Source organism: Xyrauchen texanus, chromosome 10, assembly GCF_025860055.1.
Source record: "Xyrauchen texanus isolate HMW12.3.18 chromosome 10, RBS_HiC_50CHRs, whole genome shotgun sequence".
Classification (NCBI taxonomy): domain Eukaryota; kingdom Metazoa; phylum Chordata; class Actinopteri; order Cypriniformes; family Catostomidae; genus Xyrauchen; species Xyrauchen texanus.
This window is the reverse complement of record NC_068285.1, coordinates 17,351,875-17,379,465: the sequence shown is the minus strand read 5'-3', so window position 1 is coordinate 17,379,465 and position 27,591 is coordinate 17,351,875. Positions and strand designations below refer to the sequence as shown.

General features: G+C 37.8%; 1 protein-coding gene across 2 annotated transcripts in view; it reads right to left on the bottom strand.

The window, feature by feature from the left end:
• LOC127650325 (growth factor receptor-bound protein 10-like) overlaps positions 1–27,591 on the bottom strand; it is an 80,893-nt gene that overhangs the window by 41,922 nt on the left and 11,380 nt on the right. The window contains exons 2-5 of one of the 2 annotated variants that reach the window (XM_052135669.1): positions 24,075–24,188; positions 17,693–17,786; positions 6,170–6,416; positions 2,863–2,998 (exon numbers count right to left, since the gene is read on the bottom strand). In XM_052135669.1, the coding sequence (XP_051991629.1) occupies positions 2,863–2,998; positions 6,170–6,416; positions 17,693–17,786; positions 24,075–24,125 (528 nt within the window). In that variant the 5' untranslated portion in view covers positions 24,126–24,188. The remainder of the gene's footprint in view (positions 1–2,862; positions 2,999–6,169; positions 6,417–17,692; positions 17,787–24,074; positions 24,189–27,591) is intronic. The other variant, XM_052135670.1, reaches the window with a different exon arrangement.

Sequence of the window (27,591 nt, the reverse complement as noted above, 5' to 3'; positions counted from 1 at the left end):
CCATCTGGCTGACCCTATCCACAGTGCAAGAAGAGAATGTACTAGGTATATAAAAGCTTAAAGGGATAGTTCACCTAGAAATTAAAATGGTCATCATTTACTCACCCTCACGCCATCCCAAGTGTGTATAACTTTGTCTTCTGCAGATAACAAAGATTTTTAAAATAATATCTCATCTCCGTAGGTCCATACAATGAAAGTGAATGGTGAGCAGAACTCAGAAGGTCCAAAAAGGACATAAAGGCAGCATAAAAGTAATCTATACAACTCCAGTTGTTAAATCTATATCTTCACAAGCAATATGATAGGTGTCGGTGAGAAACAGATCAATATTTAAGTACTTTTTATTTTTTTACTCCCAATCAATGCCTTTGACCAGCCTCAACAAGTATGTTGCTGAATGTGCAAGTTAAACTGTAGATTTATAGTAGAAAATTACTTGTATATATTGGTCTGTTTCTAGCCCACACCTATCATATCTCTTCTGATATGGATTAAACCACTGGAGTCATATGGATTACTTTTATGCTGCCTTTGTCCTTTATGGACCTTTTGAATTCTGGTCACCATTCACTTGCATTGTATGGACCTACAGAGCGGAGTTATTCTTCTAAAAATTATCATTTGTGTTCTGCTGAAGAAAAAAGGTCATACATATCTGGAATGAGGAGGAGTAAATGATGAGAATTTAAATTTTTTTGGGTGAACTCCCTTTAAATGGAGAAATGTTCAGTCCAATGGCAATGCGATACGTTTTCTAAGAATCAATAGTTCTGTTTGACAACTTGCAAGCTTAGCATAGTCAACAAAAATACTGTGTGAAATCTAAAAAATAAACATGCGCATATATGTGATTTCAAGAAGCTTGACTACAATTGTGAAAATGCTTCGTTTGCATTTTTCTATTTTAATCGTTTATTTTCCATTATCAGCATAACAGTTTGAGTGAAACATCTGTGCAAAACCCCATGATTAAGATATAATCATGATCCCACATGTGCATTTTCACAGAGCATCATGTTAAAGTGCTTTAATGAAAGAAAACCTGTCTTTTTGGCAAAAAAAATTATTAACACAGTTAATGTAACAAATGTGTTTATTTGATTATGACATTTTTTGGAATCTTAAATATTTCTTATTTTATATTTTTCAAAATCACGCAGAGGGGTAATAATTATCACTTAAGCAACAGCAAGAGAGGAGCAGACTATTTTACTTGTATGAAGTTTTTCGCACCTGCATTCCAATTTTGATGTAATCCTTCCTCATGATCACGCAGCGGGTTTTCATCAGCTGAACGGGAGACTAACACTAATAAAATGTGACGAGACTCGCGCTGTGCATGCAAGCCATTCGCGCATCACTAGCCGATCAAATGTATCCTTATTCGGTTATCGCACCTGCAAAATCCTAAAACTTTATTTCCAAGTTTAATTTATATTTTGAATAGACTCAGATTTTTGAACCCCACGATGTGGGTTTGTTTTCTCTTTTAATGTAATTTTGAATGTGGTTTTAGGGAGGGTGTACCTGTATGCAGGATTGGAAATCTCGAGGATTAATAGTGGTGTTTTCCTTATTACATGACATGTTGTTCTGAACACAAAAAGAAACAACTGAATCATGGAATGTAGACATTCAACGCAGTCTGACCGAACCAAAGAGGGCACGTTTACTCGCGCAATTAAACAAAAGTGAAGCGCTGCCAGTTTGAGATGCGCAAATGGATTGCACACACTGCATGAGCCTTTTGGGTCTACTGCAGTCTTGTCACATTTTAACTTTTTGTTTAGCCTCCCATTCAGCTCATGAAAACATGCTGTGTGATCCTGAGGAAGGAGTGCATCAAGATTGGAATGCAGGTGCGGAATTTACATACGTAAATAAAATAGTCTACTCCTCTCTCGCCGTTGCTGGCGTGCCAGTGATTACCCCGCCGCATGCCAATGCTGGCACGCGTGCAATAGGTTGTCGACCACTGATTTAAATGTATGAAACTATTTTCTATCAATACTTGGCAATCAACCACATTATATTTATAAACAACATTTCCGCTGACTTTGCTTGTTATCTTGGATGATTTTACTGAGCTTGTTGCAATTGGATTGCTTATCCTCGAACAACAGTGGCGTTGCAACCATTATAACTGGGAGGACACGTTCCCTCACTTTTAGAAAGTTTCAGAAGTTTGTTTAAATATTTTGGAAAATTATCAATTTTAAGAATTAAATTATAGTTCACCATGCAAATGAATTGTAGCCAATCCCCAACATTTTTTATAACATTACAGTGAATTGCACGAACACAAACATGGTACCACGGTAAGTGCCAACTGTGCCAATTTTTACACATTGCAGAGCAATGAACAAAACTAAATGAGGTTCCTTCAGGAACCTCCAGAGCAACTGCAACAATAAAAATGTCAAAGCAGACATTAAAGATTCAGTAAGACTCATTAAGACAATATTTACACATTAATATTGTCTCCATAAGATAATATTAACACATTAAGACATGAAGTATTAAATGAGAGTAGATATAATACTAGATGGGAAGCTGATAATGTTTCAAATGCCATCAGGAAAAATATTCTGCCACACCATCGAATAACAGTTTTGTTAATTCATTGATCTCCAATCATGTGAGTTTCTCTCACTCACAAAGATAATCATATTCTTAACCTAACTGTATGTACTCCGACTCTTTAGGTTTTTCTTACAGACACACAAGAGAACACCAGACATACCGAAACTGGGAAGTGAGGTTCAACTTGCAAATAAATCAGTCACCAATCATCTCATGTATAAGTGATGGATTATAGCTAGAGGGCTCAGAGCCCCAGTGTCTGTTGTCAACTCTTACATGTGACTCTGATGGCTGTGGCAAAGATCCAAGGCTGAGCACAGGAGATCCCGAGGGGCTGCACAGCTCAGGGAAAGGGTTCGGAATCGCTGGCAAAGAAGCTGGACGAACCTGCAGCTCTTCTTCTTGTAGACGCCTATAAGCGGTGAGACACAGAGAACAAAAACAATTGTACTAAGAGAACTTATCCCTCTATTCTGAACCTTCAAATATATTCAAAAATATAAATTTTCCTCCCAAGACATTATAGATATGTAATAATAAATAAATAAATAAATATATATATATATATATATATATATATATATATATATATATTTTTTTTTTTTTTTTTATTGCCTTATGTTTTTATGTATTGAGAAACTGATTATTATTTTGCAAATTTGCAAGTCGCTTTGGATAAAATTGTCTGATAAATGACTATGTAAATCCCTCTGAAATTACTTAAAAGGGATATTATTTGTATTTACACTGAAGCATAATATAGACAAAATAGCAATTGTTGTAGCTTCAAAATGTTTAAACGCTGCTAAAATCTACTTAAAATTAATCAAATTTTTTCACTATGAAAAAGAGAATGATATTTAAACATTTTCAGTTATATGCACCAACAAAACTATTTGTAGTAATAAAACTAAAGTATATTTTAACTAAAACATTGAAATAAAATGCAATGTGGAAACTTCCACAAATATTTTTGAGTGAGGCAAATTAATCATTAAATGAGAGTTTTAAATCGATTCATTGAAACTGAAAGTTTGAACGGATTCACGGAACCAATTCATTTAGAACTTAACTAATTAAATCAAGGATGCTACTAAAGGGATAATTCCCATAAAAATTCAAATTCTCTCATGATTTACCCTCCTGGCATCCCAAATATTTGACTTTCTTCTGCAGAACACAAATTAAACTTTTTAAAAGAATATTTCAGCAATGGAAGTGAATGGCTGCCAAAATTTTGAAGCTCCAATATCCACATAAAGGGAGCATAAAAGTAATCCATATTATGCCAGTTGTTAAATCAATGTGTTCAGGCATGATATGATAGGTGCGGGTGAGAGACAAATCAATATTTGTAAAAAAAATAAATAAATATATATTTTTTTTTTAAAGTTCTTAAATATTGATCTTTTTCCTCACCCACACCTATCATATTGCTTCTGAAGACATGGATATAACCACTGAAGTCATCTGGAGTACTTTTATGTTGCCCTTATGTGGATTTTGGAGCTTCAAATTTTTAGACTGAATAAACCTACAGAGCGGAGAAATTATTAATTTGTGTGCAGCAGATGATAGAAAGTCATACACATCTGTGATGGCATGAGGTTGAGCAAAGGATGAGAATTTTTGGGTGAACTATTTTCCTTTAAAACATCGGTCTTTAGTGAACAGATAATTTTTAGGAAACTTAACAGCCCAATAAAAAGCACATTAAAATCCTTATAAAACTTAAAAATGTTGGTCAATTTTATTTCACCAGTAAACGCCTCACAAACATGGCCCTAGAATGTCAAACCTTACCACCTTGTTAGATTCATCATCTCTCATTAAGTTCACTAGCTCATTAAACATGCAGTTCTCCTGATAACATGGAGCATATCTGTATTTTAATCTGTATTTTAATCAATAATAAAAATGTGTAGGGAATTCAGCTTCAAACCTCCCAAAGACTTCAGTGCTGTAAAATGATAAGTTCATGAAAAATAAATCAGAAGCATCCGCATGAAATTCTCACCACTACATTACAGATTCTACTACAGAATACATTAATGAAACTGAGCAATTTGAAACCCAGTTAGGCAGCTGAGAATCGGTTCATGAACTCTCGCAGTGTTCAGCAGACACATAGCCTATAGATGCTAAACTCGTCTGTGTCTTTGATCCACATCAATGAGACTGCGAATAATACATGACTGCTTCAGCCCGGTTGGTGCGACCATAATAACTGAGGGAATAACTGAGGGAATTTTTTAAATCTGAACCGTAGCAGGGGTGGGCCGTTCAGGGTTCATGGCCAAGTCAGAACGAAAGAAGACTGTGTGTGTGGAGACAGGAACCTCTGAATGAACCCATCTCGGTGTGTATGCGTGTGAAACTACACCCTGCTGTCATGGAGATCAGAGAGGATGAAAGACAGGGAGCCCTGCAGAAAGGTGAGGTGTAGACAAGCTGATTAGAACAAGTAGTTTGAGAGGATTTTAGAGAGGATGTCTTAAAAGTTAACAGTTGTGAACTTTGGTTTTACCGGAGTTTCTTCATAAATGGTAATTTGCATAACATTTTATCTAAACTTCAACCGTCACAACAACAGTCTGCTTAAAAAAAACCCACAAAAAACACATTTTTTTATAGAACGCGGCTGGTAAACATTCAAGTCCATCTACGCAGACGGTTTTTGTCTATTGTTGTGACTTAGATCTAATGTATGCAGAAATCCAGTTAATTTACAGGTTGCATGCTTTTTTTTCTGAAACCGTAAATAATCATAATCATAATTATTGTTAATCTGTGGAAAAGTATTATTATTTACATCCCATGCAGTGACATTCTGAAACAAAAGCACTAATTAACCCACCTCATTGATTGGAGGGGGATTTTCTTATAAAATCTGTAAATTTCTGCATGTGATGCAACCTGGGACAAATTCTTTTGACAAAAGAATTTGCATGATTTTCTAGTTGTGATTATTGGATAAAGATTTCAAGTAATTTATAGATAAGTCTAGTGTTATCCAATAGAACATTTTAAAGCTGAGCACAACTAGAAATATCACAATTAAAACATTCTGATATTTCCATTTCTCTAAATATCCTTTCTGTGTGTGCATATACTGTTACAGTACTGTGCAAACATTTAGGCGCATTAGTGTGCCAATAGGAAATGCCAGTTTTACATTTCCAAACATTCCTTTTTTTGCAAATAGAACAGAATAGCAGTAGAACAAAGAGTCCTGCAACAGATAGTATGGACCCAAAGATCCCGGATCTCAACACCATTGAGTCAGTTTGGCATTACACGAAGAGAGAGAAGCAATTGAGTCTAAATACTTTAAGACCTGTGGCAAGTTCTCCAAGATGCTAGGAACAACCTATCTGCCAACAACATAAGAACAACTGCAGGCACGTGTACTCAGGATAATTCATGCTGTTTTAAAGGCATAGAGTGGCATAGTGTGGCATGTAGGTTTACTGCACTTTGTATGAAGTTAATTGGCAAATAAAAATTAATCCTGGAATTATTTTTGAAAACATCCTCATTATACAACATTTTTTCAAAACTGCCTAAAACTTGTACATATTACCTGACAGCCTGTATGTGCATGGGCTGAGACCGCCGGAGCTTCTGGGCAGGAGAGTGGGGGGCCGTCACTTTATTACTGGGGGCCCGTGGCAGTGGAGCGACTTTGTTGCCATGGAGTCCATTGCCATCACTGTTGTGCAAGAGGGGGGTAGAGTCTGAGTGCTGGGCTCCACAGGTTGCATTGAGGCTCTCATAGGATGAAAGAGAGGCCATGTCATTCACCAGGGCCTCAAGATCAACATCATCATCTATAGCACAAGACAAGGAAACAAAGAGAAGAGAGAAGGTAATAAAAATGCATAACCAACAGCAGCAATGATAATAAAGTATCCATTATAGCAGTAGACCAAGTAATAACACTCAACTGGCATTCAAGTCAGTTTTTAGGACCGAATAAGTGTAATTACACATGTAAGGAATAATTACGGACATTGGATTCTGTACTCAATGCAATTCAATTAAGTCAGTAGTGGCTCGTCAGATTCTGAAACAGCAAGACTGTCTCACACGGTCACCAGCATGTTTGACTGTTGGCATGATGTTCTTTGTGTGGAATGCTTATTACACTTTATGCCAGACATAATGGGACCCATGTCATCCAAAATGTTCCATTTTTGACTTGCAGAACATTCCTCCAAAAGTCTTGGGGATCAGCCAGGTGCTTCTTGGCAAATGACAGAGGAGTGTTTATGTTGCTGGTTAGCGGTTGTTTCCACATTGCGACTCTCCCAGCCCACATTTCTATGGAAGAGTCTTTTTAAGATCCACTGTGGCTACCTGGATGATTCTAAGCTGAGCCATTGGACACATTTTGGCAGATCAACCACAGAAGGTTCACTTGTTCTTCATTCGCAGATTATGACTCTAAACCACAGTTCATTCACAGTGGTAAGCCAGAATTTCGCTCTCAAAAAAGCCTCTCTCTCAAAAGAGATATCAAACACTTTTCCCCTTATGTCTCATGTAATTTCCTTTGATTGTAGCATATGGTTGTGGTAACCAAAAGGTTGTATGTTTGAACCAAGAAAAGGAGGATATACATGAATTATCTATGAACTATTGCACCCTTAAAGGAATATTCAGGGTTCAATATAAGTTGAGCTCAAATCGACAGCATTTGTGGCATAATGTTGATACCACAAAAAAAATTCAGAGGTACTTAAAATGGAAGTGAATGGGGCTAATTTTTAGAGAGCTTTTGTCAGAAACGTGAAGCTTATAATTTTATAAAAGCACGTATAATTGTCCTGTTGAAACTTGTGCATTATTTGAGCTTTAAAGTTGTTTAAATTGTTGTTTTTACACTTATTTGAAGGTTTTAGTGTTTGTTACGTCGTCATGGCAACGAAGTTCTAAAATTGGATACAACTTTACACAGAAAATGTTAGTGAGCACTTTTATCACTAAAATCATGTAAAATTGACTGAGCTGTTGAATTAGCCACACCCCCTCATTACATAACCCCACCCTCCAAAGATAATTTTGAGGCCAAAACCAAGCATAAGAACAGCATTGTTTGTTTCTGTTGCTGTCAAATTCAACAGTTGCACAATAGAGACCTCAACTGAAATATTATGAATCATAGCCTAAATGATCCGTTTCAAATGAGAACGAGCAAAATGATTGACAGTTAAAAAGTGTGTCTGCAGTACGCACACACATTTGGTTTGCTGTTAACAAATCTGTAGCGGTCACAGAGATGGTGAGATATCGCAGGACACTTATTTAATTAATATCTTAAAGCGAGTATTCAGAGGCGGATTATGACTAGCAAGGGCCCTGGGGCCAATTTTCTTTTAGGGCGCCCCGGTTCAATTACCTTTTCAAGTTGAGATCTACGCAATTGGTTTTCATTGATTTACGACTTTTAATACCTGTTCTGTTATTTACAGTCAGATTAATTAAACACAGCACGGATATGGTAAAGAAACTGCTCAACCGAAACACATTCACTGATCAGCCACTGTTCTTAAAGAGACAGTACCATTTTAATGTTTGTTACACAATGTAAACCCCCGGCCCTGGCCCCATTGAACCGATCCATAACTCACCTATGGGTTTAGGAAAAATTTTGCATGCTTTCCATAAAAATTACAAATTGGAATTAAAACATAAAAAAAATAATGTTTTAATTCCAATTTGTATGCATGCATGTATATATATATACACACACACACACACACACACACACACACACACACACACACACACACACACACACATATATACACTCACCTAAAGGATTATTAGGAACACCTGTTCAATTTCTCATTAATGAAATTATCTAATCAACCAATCACATGGCAGTTGCTTCAATGCATTTAGGGGTGTGGTCCTGGTCAAGACAATCTCCTGAACTCCAAACTGAATGTCAGAATGGGAAAGAAAGGTGATTTAAGCAATTTTGAGCGTGGCATGGTTGTTGGTGCCAGACGGGCCGGTCTGAGTATTTCACAATCTGCTCAGTTACTGGGCAGTTACTTTCACGCACAACCATTTCTAGGGTTTACAAAGAATGGTGTGAAAAGGGAAAAACATCCAGTATACGGCAGTCCTGTGGGCGAAAATGCCTTGTTGATGCTAGAGGTCAGAGGAGAATGGGCCAACTGATTCAAGCTGATAGAAGAGCAACTTTGCCTGAAATAACCACTCGTTACAACCGAGGTATGTAGCAAAGCATTTGTGAAGCCACAACACGCACAACCTTGAGGCGGATGGGCTACAACAGCAGAAGACCCCACCGGTACCACTCATCTCCACTACAAATAGGAAAAAGAGGCTACAATTTGCAAGAGCTCACCAAAATTGGACAGTTGAAGACTGGAAAAATGTTGCCTGGTCTGATGAGTCTCGATTTCTGTTGAGACATTCAGATGGTAGAGTCAGAATTTGGCGTAAACAGAATGAGAACATGGATCCGTCATGCCTTGTTACCACTGTGCAGGCTGGTGGTGGTGGTGTAATGGTGTGGGGGATGTTTTCTTGGCACACTTTAGGCCCCTTAGTGCCAATTGGGCATCGTTTAAATGCCACGGCCTACCTGAGCATTGTTTCTGACCATGTCCGTCCCTTTATGGCCACCATGTACCCATCCTCTGATGGCTACTTCCAGCAGGATAATGCACCATGTCACAAAGCTCGAATCATTTCAAATTGGTTTCTTGAACATGACAATGAGTTCACTGTACTAAAATGGCCCCCACAGTCACCAGATCTCAACCCAATAGAGCATCTTTGGGATGTAGTGGAACGGGAGCTTCGTGCCCTGGATGTGCATCCCACAAATCTCCATCATCTGCAAGATGCTATCCTATCAATATGGGCCAACATTTCTAAAGAATGCTTTCAGCACCTTGTTGAATCAATGCCACGTAGAATTAAGGCAGTTCTGAAGACGAAAGGGGGTCAAACACAGTATTAGTATGGTGTTCCTAATAATCCTTTAGGTGAGTGTATATATATATACACACATACACACACATATATACATACACATACACACACACACATAACTTCTCCCCCCTGGAACACAAAGAGATATGATTGGCACCCTAAGTCAGGGTAAAAAAAAAAAAAAGGTTTGGGTAAAATTATTACCTAAATTACATTTTACCTGACCACGATAAGGTTCAATATTGAGAGTCTCAAACATCGATTAATTTCTAAATTCAAACCACAATTTGTTCCCAGTTCTTGGGCTGATTAATGGACAGTAGATTTTTTTTTTTTTTACAGGAGTGCAACACACTTGTTGCCTTTGCTCGAAAAAAAGTTAAAATGTAAGTGGAAAAACAAGTTCATGTTTTGAAAACATTCTGAATCAAACATTTCCCATTTAGATACAATTATGAGTGGAGTAAAAACTAATTCATGGCCTGGTATGTATATTATACGAGCATGGTCTTGTTTAAATCTGTTGAGATTAACTCAGGTCATCAGAATAGTGCATAGGCATAAACCTCAATCCTGAAAATGTTTGTATAAACATGCCACTAATAGCAAAATGCCACAAGGTGGCAGTATCAATTTGAGACTAAAGTGGTCAGTCCTTGGGTCACATTTTCAAGCACTCACCTTAGCCTGATCAAACCTCTTAAAACTGACTCAAACCAATTAATCTTGGGTCAGTGACCATACAGCAAATTAAACACACTGACATTTCCAAACCAAATGTTCCACCAGTCTTCCTTACATATAAAACGTATGAATCATGATTCACTCAGTGCTTTGAGAGGAACAGCAGGTGTTTTTTTGGAATTGCACTATACTGAATGCACACATGCGTGTCTACATACTGCATGCTTGTTCATTTGGTTAATGACTGGATTGATTTCAATTCCTTAATCCCTGCTTCTCTTATTTTATTATGCAAAACATACAAATTGGCCAATCAAGATTCTAAACAGCTCGTACAGGCCGTGAGAAACCAAAAGTGTGATTTACTCATGAAATGCCTGAAAATGTGACTATAAATGCATCTAATACTGTGAGTCTAACAAATCTGTACATGGCAAATAAAGTATTTTCAAAGAACATAAATGTAATCCTAAGGCACAGTGTGTCATTTAGTCTCGCTGCTTGGCCCCCTAATAGTAGTAATAAAACTTTCAAATCTCAACTTTTATTGATTCAGACTTAGTTTAAAGAATTGTGAACTGAACCAAAGCACAAGATGAGTGAACGGTTACACCCCTAGGTATCATGGTAATACCATTTTAAATTCCAATTTTAGGGCATGTTACCACAGTAATACCATGGCTTTTTGGACATATACCATGGTAATGTTTTTTTTGTGTGTGTGGATAAGGTACCATGGTAAAGTTATACATTTCTGGACATGGTACCTTGTAATACCATGGCTTTTTTGACATATGACATGGTAATGCCATGTGGTTTGGACATATACCAAAGTAATACCTTTTTTGTTTTATTTGGACATTTTTGATACCTAATGGTACCATGGTAATCCCGTACTTTTATGGACATGTGCAATATAATGTTTTTGGACATGGCATCACCATGGTAATGCCATGCCTTTTGGACATGGTACCATGGTAATAGCATGATTTATTAACTTTTTTGGATATGGTATGACAGTAATGCAATGTGTTTTTAGAAATGGTTCAAAGGTAATACTGTGGCTTTTTGTACATATGCCATGGTAGTTCCATTTGATTTGGACATGGTACTATAGTAATGTCATATATTTTGGACATAATACCACAGTAATGCCATGCATTTTCGGACATGGTACCATTGTTACCACAATTTTATTTGATTTATTTTTTGACATGGTACCATGGTAATCCCATGTTTTTATTTATTCATTTTTATTTATAATTTTTTTGGATATGGTACCACAGTAATTACATGGCTTTTTGGACATTGTACCATGTTAATGTCATGTCTTATGGACATACAATTGCATATGATATTTCCATTATATTTTTTACGTACTCGAGGATCATCTAATGACCATAGTATATGCAAAAGGTTTTCATTCAGTACCACATTACACACAATTACAAAAAAATGCCACATTTTTAGACATGGTACATAGTAATGTGCACACACACACCTTGATGCATGGCCACATATGACCAGAAACAAAAACAACGAGAGATTTATAGGCTTTCTGTGTGCGGCTATGGATGAGTGTGTGTGTTAGCGAATCTGTAAGGCATGCAGTGAAAAGGTTTTTGAACACTTAATGTCTGAATGTAATTGCATTAGACATAAAATGTCAAGCCAAGAAGATTTTTAATGGATGTGTGAAGTAAGTTTGCGTGCGTGCGTGTACACGTGCATGAGCGGGTTTGGGTAGTTAACAAGGACTTTTTTTTAGGTTACAAACTGGTAATTACAAGAGTATTATGCTATAAATGTGGTTTATGAGGACATTTCTAGAGTCCCCATAATTAAAATATGAAAATACTAAATGTTTTTTGAAAATGTAAAAATGCTGAATTGTTTTTTTTGTGAGGGTTAGGTTTAGGGGTAGGGTTAAGGTATAAAATCTATAGTTCATACAGTATAAAAATCATTATGTCTATGGAGAGTCCTCATAAGCATAGCCGCACCAACGTGTGTGTGTGTGTGTGCGCGCCAATGTCTGCATTTCTGACAACTAAGGCTGCAACTAACTTTTATTTTGATAATCGATTAATCCAATGGTTTAGTAAACATTTGATGATTTTTTCTGTGATTACTGCAATAATTAATCATTATTATTTTATTATATTATATTTAATCCTTAAAAGGTTTTATTAAACGTGCTTACTAACGGAGGACAAAACCATCTTTTAAAAATACCTCTAAAAAGACATTCACTGAATTAAAGGGAATAAAACACTTAGTTTCAATTTAGTAAAGAAATTCACTGCAAAAAAATCCTATTGTTTTCATCTCGTTTTCCATTTAAAATTGTCTAAAAATTCTTAAAACAAGATACATTTACTTAAGCAACGCAAGATATTTTAGACTTGCTTTAAGAGAATGCATCTCAAACATAAGTGTATTTTGTATGTAAGTGTATTTTTTCACTCCGTTATACTTCTGTGAATGCAGTAAAGACAAAATATACCAATATGTAAGATCTACTCTCTAAAAGCAAGCAAAATATCTTATATGCTGCTTCTCTGGTGAATGCATCTTTTTTAAAGGATTTATAGATATTTTATAATATTTGTATTTTTTATATTAAATTCAACATTCTCAGATAAAAAACTGTTCTTCTGCAGTATCGCTTCTAAAGAAAATGTACGTTTTTTTTAAACGTTTTATATGTTTATAATGGAAAACAAGCAAAAACAAAAAATCTAAATCTTATTTTGTTGCAGTGTATAATGGGGTGAAGACTACCCTCTCTCAACCTTTGTGTTCACTCCATCTTTAACTCACAAAAAATTTACTCTCACTTATTAATAAAGCTGTGTATTGCCAATTTACTCATGATTATAAATGCACAGTGACATATATTATGATTCAATAAGTCGCGAGCCATCACGTTATAATCTGCCTGCAGCAAGCTTGCCTGAGGGACGAGCGTCGCCGTAACAGTGTCCATCAGCCGGGTGCAGTTTCAGTTTCTCCCCCTTAGATCGGGACATTTGCGCAACTCATAGAGGCATTGACCGCTCAGAGAAATGCCAGTGTCAGAGTTTGTAGTTTTTTTACATGATCTGCATCCATATTATTTGAAAATGAATAAAGCTTTAACACATTAAATATATCTGCATTTATGATGTAACGCCGGGATGTTTCCTTTAAAGATGCTCGACACGCATATTTTGCTCCAGCTCCAATTTGCAATCTACATAACCTGAAGCTGTTTAGAGTGCATACTGAAAGCGGTGTAATTCTTCCTCTCCTCAGTCAGGTGTGAGCTACTCATCATTGGAGTACAATGTCTGTGTTTTTTTTTATTGCCAAAATTGTCGTTAACGTCGACTAATCGTTTCAGCCCTACTGACAACCCTCACCAATGTGGCCAGCCTGCAATGCATACAGGTATATGTCTGCACACAAATGCTTGCTGTGATTTTCTGAAAAATGAATATGCAGCAGGGTAGTGAAATGTTAAAGCAAGGCAGCATCTGGAGAGCAGAGCCGGAAAAACACACACACACGCACGCACGCACGCACGCACGCACGCACGCGCACGCACGCAAGCACGCACGCATAACGTGTACACACACAAAATAAAGTCTGCGACCAACAGCCTTGCTTGCATCTGTAAAAGAGTTTGAGTTTCAAGGAAGGCCCTGGCTTGCAGAACCCATGGAGGATATGGAGCCCTAAGTGCACACAACCGCTACAGCAGGGGTCGCCAGTAACCTCCGTGACCTTACAGAACCTGGTGACCTTCTGCACACAATTCACAATCTTTTTACAAGCACTACAGAAAAGAAGGGCGAGTAAAAAGCAAATTTTCTTATGTATTTTCTTTGAAGGTTTGGTTTTCACATTGTTTTGCCTCTTGTGATAATTGTTGTGCATGTGAGCTGACATCACAACTGTAAAAGCTATTATTCCAAACAGTCTGTAGTTTTGACTGCACCCAGCAGCTAAACAATTTGCATAAATACATTTGATTGAATAAGAAGCAATAAAATGTGCACACCCAAAAGTTGCTGGTTCGTGTTTTGGAGAAGAGTGGAACTGAACTAAGCCCAGACATGCTTAAACACGCGCTCCTCCGGAATTGGCGCATGGATACTTTTGTGAGCCGATTGTGTTGCACGTGTTGAGTTGTTAAACTCACCGCTGAGTTTTGCTCTGAGAGCGTTCAGAAATGTACTGCAGTTTTCATAAAATCATTTGGAAGGTCAGATAAAAGTGATTGGCGGGACGCATCAAATCACTGACTTACATTGAATAAAGACATTAGATCGTACCAGGAGTCTCAGAGAAGTGGTGGCATGCAAGAAAAACTGCCGGTACCCAGTAGGCTAAATTAGAGAAGTGCAGGTACTGCGTACCAGTAAGTACCCGCCTACTTCAAGCACTGATAATGCAACATAGTAAAATTAAGTGAAATTTCTGTTATTGTTACCTCACCCTCATGTAGTTCCAAACCCAAATGACTTTCTTCCGTTGAAAAAAAAAAAGATATTAGGACACATCCAAACCAACACATTTTTGTTTACAGTGTTCACAGTAATTTTGCTATGTTTACACCACTCATCCACACTCAAACGGTGAGCTTTCAATGGAGCTATGTTTACACCTCTCCATTTCTACATACTTGGAAAACGATGACGTTAAGAAACTAAAAATATTCTAATAAAAATGAATTAGTGTGGATGTGGCCAGAAATGTTAGCCTCTGTTGCCAATCATTTTGATTGGAAAAAGATGCAATAAAGTGAATGAAGTTAGCATTCTGTCTAACATTTGGGCATGTGTGTGTGTATGTGTGTATTCCATGTAAGAAAGTCATACAGATTTAGAACAACATAAAAGTTAAGTAAATAATAACAATCTTCATTTTTGGGTGAACTATACTTTCAAAATGTTAATTTCAGCACCACTAGTCACCAAATGTAATTGCAAAAATATTGACTGTTTTCAAAAACATTACTAGAAAACTTCCCCATTCGTCAGTGGTTGGACAAACAAATAGTCCCACCCCAAACTCTCTCATTGGTAGAGCCAATATTGTTAAGTCTGACTGGTCAGGATGCTAAAACATACAGAGCAATCTTTTGATAGTGACACAGAGCCACGGTGCTTCCATTTTATCAGGGGAATCAACCTAAAAATGGCTTCCATGTATTCATCTTTGCATAAAAAAGGGTTATCTCAGCCAAAATTTTTATTCCATCATCATTTACTCACCCTCATGCCATTCAAGATGTGTATTACTTTCTTTCTTCAGCAGTACACAAATTAAGATTTTTAGAATAATGTTTCAGCTCTGTAGGTCCTCACAATGCAAGTGAATGGTGACCAGACCTCAGAAGGTCCAAAAATTAAATAGGTGTAAGAGTTTAACTGTCCAAGTTGTGGTTAAATCTACTGTACATAGAAGCAATATGATAGGTGTGGGTGAGAAACATATCAATATTTATGTCGCTTTTATTACTATCAATCTCCACGTTTGACTAGCCCCAGCCAGTAGGTGGCTGAATGTGAAAGAGTAGATTTACATAAAAAAAAATACATTAAAAAAAGACTTAGATGAAGTCAGAGTTTTACATCCAGCTTAGACAAATGTATTTTTCACAATTCCAGACATTTAGAAAAATGTCAACTTGACCCACTGGGAATGTGATTAAAGAAATAAAACCTGAAATAAATAATTCTCTCTACGATTATTCTGACATTTCAAATTCTTAAAATAAAGTAGTGATCCTAACCGACCTAAGACAGGGAATGTTTCCCATAGCAGCCATCATACCGCTCAGGAAGGAGACTCATTCTGTCTCCAAGAGATGAACGTAGATTGGTGGAAAAAGTGCAAATCAATCCTAGAACAGCAAAATACCTTGTGAAGATGCTGGCAGAAAAGTATCTATATCCACAGTAAAACAAGACCTCTATCAACATGACCTGAAAGGCTGGTCAGCAAGGAAGAAACCACTGCTCCAAAAACACCATAAAAAAGCCAGACTACAGTTTGCAAGAGCACATGGGGACAAAGATATTATTTTTTGGAGCAATGTCCTCTGGTCTGATGAAACAAAAATTGAACTGTTTGGCTATAATGACCATTATGTTTGGAGGAAAATGGACGAGATTGAAAGCCGAAGAACACCATCCAAAACATGAAGCATGGAGGTGGCAGCATCATGTTGTAGCGGTGTTTTGCTGCAGGAGGGACTGATGCACTTCACAAAATATATAGCATCATGAGGAAGGAAAACTATGAGGATATATTGAAGCAATATCTCAAGAAATCAGCCAGGAAGTTTCAAATGGACAATGACCACAATCATGCCTCCAAGGTTGTGGCAAAATTGCTTAAGGACAACAAAGTCAAGGTATTGGAGTGGCCATCACAAAGCCCTGACCTCAGTACGATAGAACATTTGTGGGCAGACCCGAAAAAGCATGTGCAAGCAAGGAGGCCTACAATCTTGACACAGTTAACCCCAGTTCTGTCTGGAAGAATGGGCAAAAATTCCAGCAACTTATCGTGATTAGCCAGTGGAAGGCTCCACAAAATGTTTGATCCAAGTTAAACAATTTAAAGGCAATTCTACCAAATACTAACAAAGTGTATGTAAACTTCTGACCCACTGGGAATGTGATGAAAGAAATAAAAGCTGAAATAATTAATTCTTTCTACTATTATTCTGACGTTTCACATTCTTAAAATAGTGATCCTAACTGACCTAAGACAGGGAATGTTTTCTACGAATATATGTCAGGAATTGTGAAAAACTGAGTTGAAATGTATTTGGGTAAGGTGTATGTAAACATCTGTCTTCAACTGTAGTCAGTTAAAAGTGAAACGATTGTTGGAAAAATTACTTGTCATGCACAAAGATGTCATCCTAAATGACTTGCCAAAACTAAAAATAAAGTTAGCTAATATGAAATTTGTGGAGTGGTTAAAAAACCCAAGTGTACATAAACTTCTGATTCAATCTGAATATTGAAAAAGGAAAAGGACAATATGGATCCGTTTCTCACACACACACATATCATATACTGCCTTTTGGGCCTTTAAAGTTCTGGTCACCATTCACTTGCATTGTGAGGACCAACAGAGCTGAAATATTCATTAAAATCTTTGTTTTGCCTAAGATAGAAAGACATACACATCTGGGATGGCATGAGGTTGAGTAAATGGCAGAATTTAAAATTTTTGGTAAACTATCTCCTTTAAGCCAAGTAAATTTCTCAGAATACTTTCATTCTTATTGCTTTTTTCCTTTCTATTTGCCGTATCTGGGGTGGGCTGGTTGGGGAGAAGGGATTTTCTGTTTGTATATTTTGGATAACTTAACTAGTCCATTGTTAAATCGATATGAATATATATTTATGTGAATTACGCATTGAGCCTTTTAACAACCCACCTGGGTGATTAGGAGGGCTCCGATTGGACGACTGCTGCAAGCTTGAACCAATGAGATTGGACGGTCTGTGTGAGGGGGTGTGGTCAACATTTTCCTGAATAGAAAAAATGGTGGTCAGATAGTTCAAACAGGAACATAACAGATATAAGAGCAGATGTATGTTAGACATCAATACACATACTGAATGTATGGCTACTGAATGCTAAAACAGAATGGATGCAAGCACAACCAGATTGCATGCTATTCCTACTAAGTGCATTTGTGTATGTGAAAATCAGAAGAGAGTGAGTCCAATCCTTTTTTCCCAATGCATTAACATCGAACCAAGAACAAAAAAGGCAAACTATGTATTAAGCTCCAGCTCTTGTCTTCTCAAACACACACACAATCTCACACCATATAATTCAAAGCAGAATGGAAGTAGTCATACAAGAGAGGGAAAAAAAAACATAAAAATAAAGCCACATTTTCAATTTCTAGTTTTCTAGGAAACCCAAGAACATGGAAGCTGAGTTTCAGGGAACTAGCCTCTGCCAGAGGTCTCCATGCTCTATTCTCTGCCTTTCTTCTTTCTGTTTCTCTCCTCAGCTCTCTCTCTCTTCATGCTGCACCAAGCCTGCCGGCTCTCCGAAAGAGTGAAAAAAAATCTATAAAACGAGTGGGGGAAATTTACAGTTCTGAGAAAAAGCTTCTCTAATGCTTCGGCCAGTGTACTGTTATCTTGCACAGTGTAAAAGACTCAAAGTCAACAAATGCTGCACACCAAAAAATTAGTTCAGTGTATGGTCCCCCATGATTGGAATAGTGTTCACTCTACTTTAGATACATTTTCTTAAACTTTGAGTCAAAAGCCTGTTAAAAGGTTGTAAAATGAAGCACTACGTGTAGCAGAGGATGACAGAGGAATGTGAGAGGGTGTGTGTATGTGTGTTGCACTTGGATGATTTCCAGGGCTTGTGGTGGTTATGTAAACCTAAACCCCCCAGCTGACTGCACGGGGCAACAAAAGGAGGCATCTTTTCCTAGAAAGGCAGGTCACGTGACCGTGAGGAGCCTAGGCTATTGACAAAGGGAAAGTGGTTAGAAAGCCAAAAGCATTTAGGAGTTGACCTCTGAACTTTAAAGCAATATTTTTAAATTCTATAAACTTACAGCATGAACTGACTCTTACGACTGCACATAAGTGCTTCATAACAACAACTTACAAACACATATACTTTAAATCTGACCAAATGGACTAATTCCCTCTTGCTGTAAACCTGAAACACTATTCCAAGTTACCAATTACCCTATGACTCTAATCTTTATCCTCATTAACTACACAATGCAGGCAACTTTAGACTTACAACCCTTCCATGCACCCCCCCAAAAGAGGCGATTTGCAAGGAATGCGTCGATGCATCGCACGGTTTACATTCAACCCAAATGATAGTGGCTCCGGCTCCCGGGCATGATGCTTGAACCCAATCATCAAACGTGTGGGAATTCTTTAAACAAAGACTTAATAAAATGGTGCTCTGCATGCTTTGTAAAAGTTAAATGGCCTACCACAGCTGCACAAATACAATGCACGAGCATCTCAAAACAAAATATCCTGAGTATTTGGTCTATAACATTGAGTTTTGTCAGATTGTTGGTTGAAAGCCAGTGCCTGGTAGTTGTTGTTGCCTCCTTTTCTGTCATGTTTCACAAAAAACTGAACAAAGACTTCCTAGAGCAGATGCTAATGGCTAGTATGGCAATGCCACTTTCCAGCACATTTGCAAGATGTAAGTTGTTTGTTTATGTCCATATAGACCTATGAAACTAAACAATGTAGATTTACATTAACGTTACACTCCAAGTTGGTGTATGCAACATTACGCAAATAAATAATGCAAGTGCATTTCTGATTGCAACTGGCACTAGCCATCAAAGCAAATCATACCCAACACTATTCATGGTAACTTATGGCAGAATATAGTAAACAACACCTTCCCAAATAAGGCCTACACTGCATAAATCTCAACTTTTGTGATGAATAGTACCATTAGGTAAAATTTCTCAGGAAGAGGTAAGGCAGTGTGCTAGATTTATTCCATGAAAAAGTATGTCAGTGTATGCTGGACTTATGGACAGTCTTTAAACTTATGTTGGACTACAGGACATTTGTATTACTTATAGATGCCTTTTCATTCTTGGCACTTTATTTTTTTATGTTGGGAATGTTTTATTTTAAATTAAGTATTTTTATGATAAAATGTTTGAATAAAACGTTGAAAGATTAAATGGCAGAAGTTACGGCTATTTATTGGTAAGTTAACCAAAGGATTGAGAATAAAATAATCAATAGATTTACTGGGGAAAAATAATAATTAGATTAAATCGATTAAAAAAATAATCATTAGTTGCAGCCTTATACAAAATGAAAATTGCAGTTAAGACATACAGAAAGATATAAATTCAGCAAAAAAGAAACATCCCCTTTTCAGGACACTGTATTTTAAAAGATAATTTTGGAAAAATACAAATAACTTTGCAGATCTTTATTGTAAAGGGTTTAAACAATGTTTTCAATGCTTGCTCAATGAACCATAAACAATTAATGAACATGCACCTGTGGAAGGGTCATTAAGACATTAACAGCTTACAGATGTAGGCAATTAAGGTCACAGTTATAAAAAATGTTTTATGAAAAACACCAAAAGAAAGATGCCCAGGGTCGCTACTCAACTGCGTGAACATGCCTAAGGCATGCTGCATGGAGGTATGAGGACTGCAGGTGTGGCCAAGGCAATAAATTGCAATATCCATACTGTGAAACGCCTAAGACAGCACTACAGGGAGACAGGAAGGACAGCTGATTGTCCTTGCAGTGGCAGACCACGTGTAACAACACCTGCACAGGATCGGTACATCTAAATATCACACCTGCGTGACAGGTACAGGATAGCAACAACAACTGCCCGAGTTACACCAGGAAAGCACAATCCCTCCATCAGTGCTCAGACTGTCTGCAATAGGCTGAAAGAGGCTGGACTGAGGGCTTGCAGGCCTGTTGTAAGGCAGGTCCTTACCAGACTTCACTGGCAACAACGTCACCTATGGGCACAAAGACACAAGACAAGAATAACAGTGTTCTGCCATGGACAGCAAAGAGCCCGGATCTCAATCCTATTGAGCAAGTCTGGGACCTGTTGGATCAGAAGGTGAGGGCCATTACTCCCAGAAATGTCCAGGAAATTGCAAGTGCCTTGGTAGAAGAGTGGGGTAACATCTCACAGCAAGAACTGGGAAATCTGGTGCAGTCCATGAGGAGGAGATGCACTGCAGTACTTAATGCAGCTGGTGGTCACACCAGATACTGACCGTTACTTTTGATTTTGATGAAACACACCTGCACCTTAAGAATTTCTATGTCAATTAATTGTCATAGACCTGAAACAGACAATTAGTCCTAATAATCGCAGTTATTTGTTTGACAATAAAAGTCAGCCTAATTTCAAAAACGTGACAGCCCTAAATGAACCCTACACAAATTTCCCGAATTTTTTTGCCACCAGAAGTTCATCAGCCGAAATTTCATATTGTGCAGATTCCCACTGAGATGACTGTATTTTGTAAACATAATCTTTCAGTTCAAAGGTAAAAGTAACTGCACATTTATAAGTGCATTAGCATATAGATTCAAAACATTAACAAAAAAAATAATAATCCTATTATAATTGCAAGGGGTCTTTAACTAATAGCATAAGTTGGCTTCAAGGGAAAGAGTAAAATGCAAAACAAAATATGGCCCCAGCAATGCTTAAAATAGAAAAAGACAAGAACCAGGGGCAAGTCAGGGTAACTGTGCTGGGTATTTGAGCTGTGCCCCCCTCCCCTGTTCGGGAAGATTCAGGCAAGGTGGCTGTACATACAGAGCACTACACGCCCACAGACAGAGGACAGCCTGCACCCCTACATGTGCTGTGTACGCTACAGTCCTACCATGTTCACCAGCACCATACAACTTGTAGAGGCAACATGGTCAGGGGATTTGGGAACAGGTTTAGAGAAAAGGGGAGAGGTGGGAAACTTCAGTATACTGACAACGCAAAAGCTTGTGGATGGGTAGCTCATAAGGTTAAACGAAAGGGATATTAGAGAGAAAGAAGACAGAGAGAGATGGCTTACTGTGCAGCCCGAGTATAAATAGCAGCAGCCTCCACTTTGCATGTCAGCTGTACGCCACCATGGCAATGCCATGGTGACAAAAGGCATGCGGACATGCCACAGAACCCTTGGGAAGCGCTGCTGCTACAGCGCTAGAGTGACAAGTCCCCCCTACGCTGGTTGAGGGTATGTGAATGTATGTGTGTCCTGTGAGTGTTTGTAAAATGCATATATACATATTCCACATAAAGAGCAATTAGAGCATGGTTGGGACACACTGACACAGTGCCCTGTGGAACCTGAAAGGCTGTGTCATCATGACTAGAGGTCTATCGATTAATCGGCCGGCTGATGAAAAAACGCGACATGACGTTCGGCTACTTTGGATATTGATAGCGTAGTTGAAGTTGCATTATCACAGCAGAAGGGTTGCTATCATGTCACAATAAGTAAGCAAGAATTTTGCAATTACAGACAGTGAATCTGAGACTTTTATTTGTTCTGTTTGTGTGTCTTATATTTGAGAGGGTTGTCACTCAATGCAGAGAAATAAGTAATAAAAAAAGATACCAACGCACTATAGGCTATTGAAGGACTGGCTTTGGTAAGCTCGGACGTTATCGGTTCTGCTGTCGGTACTGGAGAAATTAAGAAAATACATTTATTATTGCTATAAAGAGAAAGTTATTTTATCTCGCCAGCCATTTCTATGTATAATAATATGAAACCAATTGTCTGTGATGCAATTTAGCTATTCGCAGTCAGAGAGAGAGAGAGAGAGAGAGAGAGAGAGAGAGAGAGAGAGAGAGAGAGATCTCGCTCACGCGGTGCCACAGCGAGCACAACACAGCCCTGCTAAATGAGTGACAAAACTAAACATTCAAACGTAGCCTGGTTTAGATCTGTGATATTAGTCTGATTTTATTTTAGATTTCGCCTTCCAAAAATTATAAAAGGAATATTTATACATAAGCCGCATTCTGTCTAGCACAACTTCCTTCCCTTCACAGCGGTGCACTGACATTTCTCCCTAAAACTCAAACTTAACGTCAGAATCAGCACGATCGGTGATTGTTGTAAAATGCAGTCTAGCTACTGCTGCTAAATTGCGGGACGCGTTTAATAAAAAAAAATTTTTTTTAAAAAGAGCTCAAGAGATACCGTTCCCAAGGCGGCGCGTGCTCCGATACAGACCACAACGAGACAAGCAAAGTATAGGCTACTTTGGGTTTCATGTGCGCGTCTAAACGATCAACTATACACAAAAATGTGTCAAAACGACCGGCTTGGAGATTCACTTAAACACAGTTTACGTCTTAAATGGACGTAGTTATGGAAATAGTTGAGAGAAAATATGGCGCATCAGGAGCCTATTAGACTCGGTCTTAAAGGGGAAGCGGTCTAATGAACATGTGACGATTGAGCCATTACTGCGAATCAAACAACAAAAGGCAAAGAGAAAATCACTTACAGCTCTTGAATGAATAACTTCTGCATTAATAAGCATTAATCTATGATAAACTATGCAGTGTTATTTTACAATTGATTACTTTATTAGATTTCTTTTTAGACCACACCTGAACAGTAACGTTAGTAGACCTTCCTGAAATTAAATCCCTGTGCCTATATAATGTTTATCTTTGTGTAATATATATATATATAACAAAAAGAACCGTTAAGAATACCATTAAAGTACCGGATCGATAAGCAATATCGGTAAGATAGTAATACCATTAAAACCTTAAAGATACCCATCCCTAGTTATGCCTCTGCTTCTCTTGGATGCTCTGAATATTGGATTACGTGTCTGGATTGCCCCTTAATTAAAGCTGCATTTGGATCTCAACCTTCGTGTCTCGGAGCAGTTCGTAACACCTGCTTTGTTTATTTAATATATTTGTTATACATTATTTATACAATATGTTTTTACATTATACATTTTAATTTAAGTGTACAAGTGCAGATTGGTCAAGTGTTCAATAAATGTATTTGTTGAGGAATTTTGTCTATCTTAAGTAATTATTTGTGTTACATTTTATCTTTCAAATAAAAGGTTCAAATAAGAGGTTAAAAACAAGCACATATCGGCCAAATTAAATCGGCAGCATTAATCGGCCATCGGCCAACCCGGATTTCAAAAGATCGGCATCGGCCTGAAAAAAACACTATCGGTCGACCTCTAATCATGACTAAGTGTAGATTCCATTGCTTTGGACAGAGCAGTATGTCAATATTTGCTGCAGTTTACCTGGTAGTTTGGATGGTGGAGAAAATAGTCTGGGCATCCTGCTAAGGCCATACTCCCGAGTCACTGGAGATGATCAGAGTGGTCACATTCACCTCCAAACCTCTGTGCACCAGTCTAAGAGAGAGAGGCGGCGAGGGTGTGAAAGCGAGAGAGAAATCTCAATTGGGATGATTCAATGGGTTAATAAATTACAATTCATTATGAAATGCATGGTACAACATTTATGTTAAATGCATATTTTGTTAAATTAATTTGTATATCTTCTTACTAACATAACTACACAACATATGAAAACAAAAGTTAAGTTTTAGAGATAATCAGCTTTCAATGAATGAAGCCTACATGAAGGCCCACAACCACATAACTTCTAGACATATACAACTGTAAATACTAGGTGAGGTATCAATACAGATTTCCTGATTCGATTTGATACGGAGTCACAAGCCCTTAATTCGATAATGATTTATTTGGGTATATTTCAGTTATTTTTGCTTGCAGTCAATTTTGCCTGAAAAGGAAAAGTATTCTCTCAGCAAATAAAGTAAATTGTACAAAAAATATAAAAATATGAATTGTAAAAATGAACTATTACATTTTTAAGTTCAATTGCTCTTTAGATATAATATATAATTATCAAAATTACCAAAAGAAAACTTAAAATATCGTTCTAGGGATTTTTTTAAGAATCTATATTGGGATTGCAACTAACCATAATAAAAAAAAATATCTATATTTTTTACCCAGCCCTAATAGATATACCACAATAAATATTTTTAACAAGGTATGTGGTAAATCTTAATCAGGTGCTGACAACAACATGCATTAACACACATGGACAGTTGGCGACTGTATAAATACTTTGTCTTCTGTAGCTATTTGACAGCCGCCTCTTTTTTCGCACTGCATGCTAAACATAATTCACAACTGAAAATAGCACTGCACATCTCTCCTAGAACGGAAAAGTTGAGAGAGGGGCTGTGTTGGGGTCGACTTAAGTCTTCATAAGTACGAGAAAGAACAAGACTGATTAGAACTGATTAGGAAGGAGTGAAATAATGATGTGGAGAAAGAGAAACGTGTAAAACAGGAGAGGCTGAGGGAGCGAGCCTAGGCAGAATAGAGACATTTTGATCTGACATGCTTGGAATCAACGATCGAGACCTGCACACAAGTGCTTTCTGACAGGTTACGTTAATGTGAGTTTATACTATACAATTTTAAGCCCAATTTTCGCTCGCTGACAGTTGTGGAGATCGCTTTCAAAAGCCCAAAATCATATGCAAATCGCAGCTCGCACCCTTGAGCGACGATCGCAATGTATGAATTACCAAAGACGAGATCTGAGAGAATCGCCGATGCATCACCAATGTCAGCAAGATATCTAGAATGTTAAATATCTGGACCCATCTGCGATTCCAAATCGCGCAAATGTGAATTAGGTTTTGACTGAATATAACTGCAGTGTTGACCTACAGACAATGAGAGGGCAAGAAACAAGGCATGGGAAGTTTCAGTGGGAGGAGTCCTGATGTACCTGCAACAGAACATCAACTAGCAAGGCTGCAGTATCAAGAAAGTCTCATTGGACCGAAGAAAAGGAGGAAAATTAGTGGAACATTGACAGGAGCACCAGTGACTATTTGACGTTTCCTCTGAACTGTACCACAACCGGGTGGAGAAAGAGAAGAGTTGGAGAGAAATTGCCAGTTCTCTTGGACAGTCAGGTAAGCATATAGGTAGATTTCAATAGTGAAATGTCTTTTAATCTGTACTACCCTGTCGCCGATTCGAACAGACAGTTGTGTAATATGAACGTTACCACAATCCGATGTCTTTGAAAGTCATGTAGTATGTAGGAGGCATAACACTGCATGGAAGTCCAAACTGAGGAGCAATAAGCCCAACCGTGTGGTGCTGAAAGCTGGGCTCATGGCTCAACCATCGGGCAGCTAAACTGCATGAGCGCTGCAACAAATTCTCAAATTAACATCCAGGATTGAAAGATGGTTCAGGCCGGCTATGCATCAATGGACAAGCTCATTAACCTAACAGAGAAGAAACGCTACACACATTCTTGCAAACACACACACACAGATATACTTGCATATGATTGAGGCCACCCTTTTGGGTTGTCTATTAGGAAAATAACAAAAGTTCAACCAGGTGCATGTAGTTGAAGAGTGGTCAGAGCTCGAGAAGTAGCACTGCATACATTTACAGTACATCTATGTCTAAGGAGCTGTTCTCACCGAAAGGGTTTTTGCTTACGTCTGCACAATTTTTCTACGTAAACGTGCACTAGACGAACGTCTTTGACCAATGCATCATGTCTTGAGCAGGAGCAGTGGATTTTTAGACACTATGTTAAGTTGAAACTCTTTTTTTAAAGTTATTTTTGAGACACCTTTTTTCAGTTCGATTCATTAAGTTTTTTTGTGCAAGAACATGTTCAATCTGAACAGCTATATGGGCTTACACACTGTGAATCCAATGATTTTAAACAGGATTATGCGTCAAATATGGAACCCTCTGTTATGTGTTCAAAAGTTGAGAACATTTCAACTTTTGCTATAATGCACTCTGACTCGAGCAATGTAAGTTGACCATTGGGAATTTCAGACAGTAGGGTATGGCTTTGCTTTAAGAAATTCAATTTTCAGCTTTCTCTTTCCACACTCTAAAAACAAACCTTCTACATTAATATCTGTCAAACGCGCCGAGCAGCTGAAAGACGCCTATGTCACAAACTGAAAACCACATGCACTTGGTTGATGACAACAATGAAGTCTTTTTTTTAACAGCAAATAGTGCTGCAACTTGTGAAATCAGCATGGTAGAGATTTTAATGCCTGCATTAAGTCCAGATGCATGACTTTCCACAACCTCCTCAGTGCTTTTTTTTTAAGTTCATCAGGGTTCATTCCAGACATGGGGACTTGTGACTTGGTGACTTGGACTCGAGTCACTCGAGTCGCTATTTTTATGACTTGTGACTTGACTTGACAAAAAATAAAATACTTGAGACTTGACTCGGACTTGGAAGTTAAAGACTCGGGACTTGACTTGACTTGAGACACGAAGACTTGAATGACTTGAGTGTTAATCACATCATGTTTTCAGTTTGAATATAAAATATGTACATTATTTTAAAAAATAAAGTTGATCCAGCTGGAGCGCAGGCTGAGAATAGTTTTGTCATGACTGGATCACTGACACTATAGGCTATCATCAGCCATGCCCTCTCGTACCTTACGCACACCACGCCCACTTAGATCAGATAACACATCAACATGTCAGCCGGAGGGGTAACGTTATCGAGGGTCATCGCTCTCGCTTCAAAAATTATTATCAAGATGGCAAAAGATCGAACAGCGCTTTGCAAGACATGCAAAGTTAAGATCGTGGACAGCCAGACGACAACCTCCAATTTCGATCCGCCATTTGAAGAGCCATTCTGCCCAGTAAGTGCTTGTCAATTTGTTAATTTTATCTGGTTAGTTGGTAGTTAGCTAATGTA